This window comes from Mercenaria mercenaria, chromosome 19 (assembly GCF_021730395.1).
Source record: "Mercenaria mercenaria strain notata chromosome 19, MADL_Memer_1, whole genome shotgun sequence".
Classification (NCBI taxonomy): Eukaryota; Metazoa; Mollusca; class Bivalvia; order Venerida; family Veneridae; genus Mercenaria; species Mercenaria mercenaria.
This window is the reverse complement of record NC_069379.1, coordinates 31,641,482-31,652,165: the sequence shown is the minus strand read 5'-3', so window position 1 is coordinate 31,652,165 and position 10,684 is coordinate 31,641,482. Positions and strand designations below refer to the sequence as shown.

At 36.1% G+C, this 10,684-nt stretch overlaps 1 protein-coding gene across 1 annotated transcript; it reads left to right on the top strand.

Moving 5' to 3' along the window:
- The first annotated feature begins 8,626 nt into the window (after positions 1-8,626).
- Positions 8,627-10,258, top strand: LOC128551019 (uncharacterized). Its single transcript, XM_053531277.1, has one exon. It carries the CDS (start codon positions 8,627-8,629, stop codon positions 10,256-10,258), a length of 1,632 nt encoding a protein of 543 aa, XP_053387252.1.
- The last annotated feature ends 426 nt before the right edge of the window (positions 10,259-10,684 follow it).

Below are 10,684 nucleotides of genomic sequence, written 5' to 3'. Positions count from 1 at the left end.
TAATTTCTTTCTGTTCCCATGGTAACGGTAAAAATGTAACCATTTATTACAAAACAAACTCTTTGTCATTTTCTTATATTTTATTTTGTTTATTTTACTTTATGTAGGTTGTACTATATTATTTGTATTTCATCCGCTACAAAATCTTAGAAAATTGTTGTTATTCCTCTACCGGTGTTAAAACAGAGGGGGCTTATGCATTGGCCCCATATGCCTGTCAGTCCATCAGTCATGCAAAGGGGGATACTGCGATGGCTTTAAAAATACAATATACATTTTTGTAAGCTTTCATGAAATGTGGTTCATAGATTGATGGCAATGAGGAGAATGCCAAAAGCATTTAAAATTGTTGTTATGGCAACTAATGGGGCTGTTATGGCAACAACTAGTCAAACAGAATGACAAAAATGTCATCATGCGAATTTCTAAAGTAAGGGAGATTGTTTCTCGACAATTTGTACATAGATAGAAAGAAAATCTGAAAAGATGATAGTTACCTTTTTTCCATTTCTACATCCGTTCGTCGTCTGTATGTCCGTCCATCAGACATAAATTGTAAATTATTCTATAACTTTAAAAGAACACATTTTAAAGATTTCTTTATGAAACCTGGTTTATAGATGGAAAGTAATTTTGAGAATATGCAGGTCGTGGTCTCTGTGACACCAAGTATGACAAATACCTTTATCGTTTATGGACTTAAAAATGCATTATTTATTTCAACAGATTAGAGCGACGGGAATGAAACAATGTTTATCACGATGGACCGACTGTCGCAATATCTGCATAACACATTGGTCAGATAATTATTAATCATGCAAAACAAACTGTGTAACAAAGAAGAATACGGCTGAAAATATTGAATTTGCCTTCATGGTCAAACTTGTGCTATATACAACTCAACAAAGTGACAAAGGTACACGTATCAGTACACACTAGCACAAGATGGTAGACACCATGAGTGAACTTGCCTCAGACTGTGTAGAGAATTTTAGCACTTGGCATTATATCTTCCTCAGCAGGCATTGTTTGCACATATATTTTAGGCAAGAATACCAGAAAGGTTCTAATTTGTCGACCTCATTCCACTTGACTTAAAATTTCAGGAAGTGCCTATTTTACATTTGGCTTACGTCTGGGAGCCCATAGACTACCCGTATCCTCTTTTCCATGCACTCTCCATGCGGAGGTAGGAGGCGGCAGTGCGATTTTGGTATGGGTTTACGGGCTTCGTGGCATTGCAAAATCGGGCATCGTTAGGGCGCGCTGATAGTGCAGCCAACGCACGATTATTGGACATAGTGCCCAAAAGATATTGAAAGCAGATTTTAGAATCTTGCCTTTATTGCAAGGCCCTCGTAGAGCTGCCGCAAGGTTGCCCCTTGTTGCCCGTGCAGTACTCTTAAAATCGCACGGATATTGAGCAATTAATGCGCGACAACTCTACAGCGGACGTACAATTGCCATGTAACGGCCTTGATATGGGCAAAACATATTTCCGATGGTCGTACGATTTCTGTGAGAAGCTTGCGGAGACTGAACTGAAATTGCACAATTTCCGTATGATCTCCGTCCGTACAGATTTCTCCTGGCCTTCCCCCGAGAGCCTAGTAAACAAAAATGGCAGGATGCTAGTATATAATGTGAACAGATACGCCGTAGCCCGTAGCCACCTGTAATGCCCCAAAATACCGACTTGATAACCAATCTTTAAAAGTGTATTCAAGAGATGTAGCAGACGATGGAGTAATGCACGCTAGACCTACCCTGCGTGAACAGATGCTTGCGATCCTCATTGACATCTGCTGCAGGGCATTTATTCTCTAATACACTATATAGTTTTCAATTGTTGCAAAGATTTACGTTGGACTGTTACCAGTTAAGCATCATTTATAGGTTGGCTACCATTGTTAACATAATTCTGGCACGCATAAATGCATTCTGATATTTTTCTGCTTCATAGCAAAGTTGCGTCGATGGCAGACAACTTTCTTCACTTTTGTTGGAAATATAGTATTTGTATAACACAAAATGTTTGAATTTATTCAAACAAGTGATTATGATTAATCCGAGTGATGACTGTAACTGTTTATCTATGTATTGTAGATAATGTTAAGTATTTCTTAATATTATATACAATGTATATGTATGGTGGCCATCTTGGAGTTTCCGACAATATTGGATTTTTTTGGAGTTGGTCTCATGCTTATTTTTTTTTTCGGATTTGCCCTAAAGTAGTTATGTTCCAAGTTTTGTTCTTTTCCCATTTTACTGAAGTATTTTTTTACGATTATATTGGACTATATTACGAAAGACCCGTGGTGATATTTCAACTTCATTATTTCACGTTTTTTGCTTTATGATTTCTCGATTTCCACTTCATGAATTCACGAATTCACGATTTCTGCTTCCTTATTTCACGATTTCTACTTCACGAATTCACGATTTCACGATTCAACTTCACGATTTCTTGATTTCGCGAATTCACCTCTACAGAACCATAAAGATGACAATGAGTCAGTGTACCGTGAAATGAAATACAAGACATTTTTTCAGTGGCGCATACAAATGTATAATAGTTTCGCTGTTGAGAACAGGATCCAAAAGCTAGAGCCGGAAGCGCCAGTGTTCGTACTTTTGGTCAAGCCGATTTTTGTCAAGATGAGTTTCCCAGAGGTACATATTTTATCAGTTATTAATAACTTTATACTTGCGGATATTCTTTTGGATAGATATAATATGAGTCGTGGGGGCATATAGATGTGGTCTTGCCCATGTGTTTGTCCCCAGCGTCCGTGCATCCGTCTGTCCGTCCGTTTTATGTGACAAATGTTCCAGTGGGGACACACCGTTTGTCCTATAGACTTAGTCTAGCTTAATGCTAAAGTACAGCATAAATGTCTGCGTCAACCCAATGAGGGATTTGTTTCAGCAAATTATTTAGCAATGACATCATAATAGACATATTAAGTAACAATTGACAGTCATGTTTATGAAGAAACAAGCTTATTTTAGTTGCTAGCTTTATCTTTCATTTTTTATCCGTATACTAAACTCAATCTACGCATTGTTCCAGCTTGAAAATAGAAAATTGCCTAATTCTGTTGTGAAAAGTAATTACTTAAGGTTATTCAACAAGTTCGTCCAGATTTAGTGTATTCAATACATACATTAATAAACATTAGACTCGAGTTTTATATTTCAAACAGTTAGAAAGAGATTAATGCATCGAAAAGGGGGAAATCGCATTTACAGCTTAGAGCGATCCTGTAGATGAATCCGAGTGGTTAGAGTCGCTGACCTCTAGTCATTGGGATGACATTTCTGCTTTAAACAGTCTAGCTAATAACACCTGTTTGCAAAATGTCATCCACCTGGCATGCGATTTGTATTTATTCAATCTTGTTAATGGTCACCGCCAGTTACCAATTAGGCGAATGGAAATGATACAGAAGATGCCGCAATTTTAGAATCTATCCTGACTTTTTATCAGTGTGGCACGTGTAAATCACACTTATATGAATATTTTAGTGCTTTCCAGATGTACGAGAAGGTTAGAATCCGGAACAAATTAGACGGACGAACGGACGGATGGACAGCACGCGCTTATATTGCCGTCAATCTATCTAAGTGCCATGAAAATTGTAATTTAAAAGTGTCACAGATAGACTCACTGATGGATTGAAGCTTGAACGGTTATCATTACTATTACTTACTTTTATCTCGAAATAAATTGATTGTATCAAGTCATTTTCAAGATGAAAACACGACATTTGCAGGGCTGAGTTGTCATATATAGACAGAGCCACGGCTTTCATGGTCGACTGATTCGGGCGTTCTATATCTAGAAATTGTCTTCTCGTATTGTTCTTAAAGAAATATATTGTCTTAAGTCGCTACTAAAGTTTGCAAGGTTCGGCCATATTTGAGGATTTACAAGCCAAGCTAATACAGTAAATGTGGTTTAAATTATTTTACCATTTATCTCTGGCCGTGAGATTTTGAGTAACTTTGTTGACTTAGATGATATGTTTGATATTCACTCAGACAAGAAAATACACGTTAGTAGTCAAAAGCGTTTAACCAGCACAAAATGCACTTTGCGGCTCCACTTCATATTTCCGTTGAAAGGTGCAATAATGTCACCATCTTAAAATCGGTCGGGCATGGAGTTAACGGTGTTTTATAAACCAGCATGCAGATGGGAATCTTTTGACGTATTTTGTGTATCTAGTGGTGATCGGTATATTGGCAATCCGTAGATGACGACATATATAGTACTAAAACTGACGTGGATGAAGTTAATGTGCACTAAGGTGTTAATTTCAATAGGATTCAAATGTCTGACATTGTTATCTTCATATTCATTATTACAATGTATTTTTTACATCTCTTTACCTGTATAACAGTTGATTAAGCCTCTTGTCTTGTAATAAATATAGTGTTAGTAATATCTCGATATATTTTTGTATTCAACACGACAAAAACAAAAATGTTGCAGGCTCGGTTTGATTGAGCCTGTTCATGGACGGTAGTGGAAATGCATGCTACCTTTCACGCCCTAAAACTTGTATAGTGTCAACATTCGAAGTTCCCGTGATCATTTCAACAACGGCTACGTAATTGATTTTGAGAGCATTTTTAAAATCAAGGGTAATCCCATTAACTTTCGCATAGTGAAGTAAATCCGTTCTCATTACCATACATAGTTTTAAACGCATAATTTATTGGTCCACTTGTTATGAAATGTGTCACTTGGTTTCAAGATACCTAAAAAATCTCCAAGTGATGGTTTCCACTGACCTGATTTAGAAGTAAATAGGACGGAATCAGTGGCATAGTAATGGACACTTTTCCTAAAGTGCTGTACATAGCATAACTGTAGAGTTTGAATCTTGCCTGAGCTGCGGAATACCCCGCTAAGACAACATTCGTTCGGGTTGAGGCGTCAATGAAACCTAAATTGTACGTCTAGTCTACATTATTTTAATTGAAAAGACTCGTTGTTCACAAATCTTACATTTTTAAGAACCGCTGTTTCCTAGTCATGAAGTCAAAAACTCATTTGTGTCTAACGTAAGACGTCTGTGTCAGATTCGTCCGCTGACCAAACTTACCCCAAAATAAGTTGAGCATCAACATAGCTAAGGACCAAATACCAGGAAATTTGCATATTTTGTTATTGTCCAAACGTAATCATTCTTGTTTGTTAAACTTCTGGATATATAGTTACTTATCTGAGTGCTTTTTACACCACTCTGGCCATCCACTAGCTTGTTTGATTTTAAGAAAGATATTGACATAATCTGTTAAAATTCTATCACATTTAGAAATTGGACCAGGATATATCTTTAGAGTGCCAGACTTCATAAAGTTTGAGTATTTTGTACCTTCCAACATGGTCATTTTGACCTCATCTGTCACCCAGGTACCCACGAATGCCCTGTCATTATCAGGGTGCTGACATGACGATTGAAAATACTTTTCTGCACAGAGCCTACACAGGCTTAAGAAAAGTTTTCCGTTTGATTTTTTTGAGGTATGACGTGTAGGTAAAGACCACGAGGTAGTAAAGTTTTACATTTGACAAGACCTTTGTTTTAGTTATACCCTTGAAATTTTCAGTGGAAATCTTACGATGTTCATGCAGAATTTTTACAGCTTCGTTCATGAACGAATATAATTATATAACATCGCAATAATTTATCTTTTGTGTTTTGGAAGCCTCCTCATACAATTTAAAATCTTCTGTTCTACCGCCGTAGAAATCATCTCGAGGTTCAAGCAGACAAACAGAGCCCAGTTACTGTAAAAGCTAGGCAAATAATGCTTAGCCTCTATTTCTTTTTTTTTTTTCGCATTCCCACATGGAAACTTATGTGAAAACTTTCGCTTCTAAGTAGCGTTGCTTTCCCAAACTTTTTCAATAAGACCCATTGTCATATCTATTATTGGATTTGTTGTGTTTGCTACATAGCATCGGTTACAACCAAGCCAAAAATCCCCATGAAACTCTAAAACAACCTTATCCCCTTTTCTGTCCTTGTAAGGACATATTTGCCTATCCCCTTGATTTCTTCCATGCTGTATGCATATTTTCTGCTAAATCAGACGTGATACATATGCCAGCCATCGGTATGCTAATACGGGCTGATTATCTTCTGGCCTGTATCCGTATGGTAGTTTTATGCAGATACATCCTGGTTGGAGGAAGTTCCTGCAGAAGAAGTTACATGCCGAATCAATTGTTGTGCATTTTTCAAAAGGATCTATAACCGGCATTTCATTCGCTTTTGTTATTTATGGAACAATATACGAAATTTCCAAAAACATTTTCCAAAAATGACTGACAATAACAATAACATAAATGTTCATGTTGGAAGGCAAATTTGTCCGTTTTGTGTGCGTCATACCAAACGTATGTTTTAAAGTAAAAAGTATATATCTGTAGTTAGTTTTTCGCTTAATCTATTATCATACCAAGCAAGAAATGTCTGTCTTTTCAGTTTTTATGCTATCTGGTCAATAGTACATCAAGTCTAGTAACCACGGAAAGGTAACCGTTTGGTTTTCTCTCCAATTGAAGATAAGGGCAATAACATTTGGCTAGTTTTGTGACACAGAATTATTTTGGCATGTCAGCTAAAGCCATGGGAATAAAGTTCATTATTGAATCTATAAAACGTATGTTTCGAATGGGCACCTGGACGGTCATAAATTTTGATCCTTTAGTTATCACTCCCGGTAGGATGGCATTTTCATGCAGATATTGCAAAACCGGGTAACTATTAAATTCCTTGAAATTGTGGCAATTCACAGTAGCCCCGACATTTTGTTCAGAAAATAACTACTTATAAAATTCCTGAGTCGTGTTGTCGCCTTTGAAAACAAGTACATTTTTTCCCGCAACGGCTACAAAATGAATCAGAAAAAAATGTCATTCTCCATGCATTAAGAGCAAACCTGATGAACGACACACATGTTTGGTTCGTGTTAGTATGAACCGCAGTACGTTGTTTTACAGTTCACACATCTTATGTCAACACAAGGTAAATAACAGAGTTCTCATTCTAGTTTATCTTTTTGTGTGCATTCCAAATGGAAAACAATATAACTGTGTATTTAGTCTTCTGTTTGATGTCAGTGATCACAGCTTTGTCTCCTACAGTCCTGCCTTTCCAAGCCATAACTTCTCATGACTGCCAAAAGCGTTGTCCCAAAATCGGTCTAACAACACCTCCTTACGTCTAGCTATCCTTTCCCCTGCACCCTTAACCCGACCCCCGAAATCATTCTTGGTGTATCTGTATATTTTCAACTCACCTTGTATGTCCTATTTTGTTATTTCTTCTTTCTTTGCTCTCTCCTTAAATATTTTTTTCTGATATGTGTGCAGTATGACAAATTCACGCTCTTTTATGCTATCATATTAAACCACTTGACATACAGGTATCATGCTGTTTGATTACGTATCATTTCATATTTGCTATTGCTATACTAACTGCGATTAATCCCTATTAATGGAACAGTCCAGTTTATATGTTTGCGATTTAACTACACTCCCAGTTAATTAGACGTTTTTTCCCGCTGCAAATTGCATTTTGTTTAAACCAAGCTTTTTCTATTATTCTGGACGAATGTTTTTGACCTCGTTTACATTTTTCATGCCATCCCCTCCCGGGATCAAAACCGGAACCCCTCGCATTCTAAGGAAGTAGACTTTACACCACAAACACTGATCCGATTGATATGCTGTTTTAAAGTTTTCATTACAAACAATACACTCTTTATCTGTTAAAGTAGTTTAAATAGATTTGTATACCTGTCTATTGATTTTCAATATAGTTAAACCAAGTTCGGACGTATTTCTTGATGTTTATCTGGGTTATTCTTCCTTTATAAAATAATTTATAAAAGTTTTACACATTATTCTTTTCTTATTTTCTCAAAAGTTTTTTTTTCTCATTTAGAACATTTAGAAATTTATATATTAACATCATACTTAAAAGTTGTAGCGTCTGCTTATATTGTGCAGTAGCTTTAAGAAATACACGCAAGTCTCGTCAAAGCCGGTTTAATCCAGATGTAACAGGATCTAGTTTATAAGGGTAGTAAAATTATCTAAACAGTGATATAAGTCTTGTGTTCTAAATGAAGTTAAACTGGATTTTTTTAAACAAATGCCGTGTTAAAATAGTTTGTTAAAGAAGATGTTGTTGACTAAATTGAAAATACATTTACAATTATGACGAGTTTGGGAAGTTTATCAAAAGTGAACAGCCCTTCAGCGGACGATAAATAGTAAAAATAGCCTGCTGGATTACAATACACAGTTAACTCAACGACCTACCGATTTCAAGATGGCGGCATTATTGTACCATTCAACAAAAATACGTAGTGGGGTCACCGAGTGCATTTTGTGCTGGTTAAACGCTTTTGACTACTTATAAACATGCATTTTATAAGAAATATATCGAATCATTTTTTTTTGAGCATTCAAACGTGAATTCAACAATAATTGGATTGGCAAAAGTGATGTTATAGTAGCTTCTTAACGTCCATATAAGATCGAACGCTTTTGTAGGTAAACTGTATTTCTTCCATACTGATGCGTATTTTGTGAAAAATGGCCGAGACATCCGCGTGTTCCGAAGAATACCGTGAAATGTTTTGTGAACGCTGTGAAGCAAAAGGAGAATATGCACCCGCGGAAGGATTTTGTGTCACATGTAAAGACTATTTATGCAGAACATGTTATAAATACCATGGAGAATATAGGGTTTCTCATAATATGCAAACAGAAAATGAGATGCCACAGGACTTTTGCCTTGAAAAATGTCTGAAACATAGTAAATTTATTAAGTTCTATTGTGAAACATGTGAACGTTTCGCTTGCAAAACTTGCAAGACAGAGTGTCGAGAAATACGTGATTCGGATCATAAACATGCATGGGAACATTTGCCTATGTTTATGAAACACAGCGAAGATTTAAGCAGGTCAGTTATAAATCATATTGCAATCTTGAAAGAAAAAGTTGAAAACATGTATAAAATAGTTGAAGAAAACAAACCAATCAATACAGATTGCGACATAAAGGCAACAAATGCATTGTCAATTCAAAGATACGAATTCAATGCACACCTTGACGCAATCGAATTAGAATTTCAAGCAAGTAAACAGAAGGTCAAGCTAGAAAACGCGAATGGAATTTTGACAGTTACAAAAGAACTTGAATCTATAAAATCAGAGATTAATAAGATGGAACATGATTCAAAACAACTGGAAAAACTTGGCGATAAATGCAGGTTGTTCATAACAACGAAGTTGCAAAACAGTACTATTGAAACATTAGATAACAGACTGAACGTACTGGAAAAGCAAAATTCCATACATGTCTATGGTTTTAAACCGAACGAAATAAGAGTCAATGCTGAAGATTTTGGTACATTCGAATTATCAGATACTTACCGAAAACGAGAGGCGAAGCACGTTCTTGACATTGAAACAAAATTTAAAGATACAGTTAATGACATTTGTTTGTTAAACACGTCTTGTTTGATTGCTATTTGCTTTGGCCAAAGAATGATGAAGGTTTTTCTTCCAGATAGTGGCGGAGAAGTGTCTTCATTGAAACTGTCCGGGAATCCACTGAGGTTAGCAGCGATAAGAGAAGATCAGGTTGCAGCTACTCTAAGGAATAACAGACAAGGAAAGATTGTTTTTGTTTCTGTTTTACTCAACGGTTTACTCAAGGTTACTTCCGAAATATTCACTTATCCATCGTGCAGGGCGGTCGTACACTACAAAGGAAAACTGATAGTTTCTTATACTGAGCCAGAAAACAAAGTTGTCATTTTAGACTACACCGGGATTGAATTACAGTCATATACGTTTACAAACCCGTTTAACGTTACTCTTAGTCGTGACCAGACTAAAATGTATGTTTCTGTGGATGGGGAAAATGGAGTCGCTATGGCGAACATGAATAGAAATGCACATACGGTGTATAAAGATAAGGATCTTACTGAACCAAGAGGACTTACTATTGATCAAGATGGGATTGTTTATGTTTGCGGAATGAAGTCCGGCAACGTCCATTATTTAACTTCAGATTTAGATAAGATTGGATTGTTGCTGGGAGAGGCCGACGGTATTAGGGAACCAGTTTGCATCGACTACCACGGTAATAAGAAACGAATATATGTCGGAATGGTCAAAGGTTTGATAAAAGTATTTGAGTTACGAAATAAAGTTTAATAATTTGGTTAGATAGTCAACAATGCAGTTTTTTTAAAGCTTTATAGGTTGGTCCCAGAGGAAATACAAACTTGGATTGTCTACCTTGGTGTTAAGAAACGACAGTATATCGGAATGGCCAGTGGTATAATAAAGAATTAGAGTTACAAAGTAAAGTCTACATATTTGGTTAGATAATCAGCAATACAATTTCCAAGCTTCATATTCATCTATCAATGAAAATACAATGTTATAAGTTATGAAGCTGGTTTTAAAAGTATGTCTGCAAATACTTTATCTCAGATATAATGACAAACGTGACATCTGTAGTTACTGATGTAAGTTACCTAACTTTATTTACAACATGTTCTACGAGTTGCATGGCTAAAATTTAAATTGTGTATATATATTCCATGTCTATAAGAGTATAAGATATGCATGATTTGA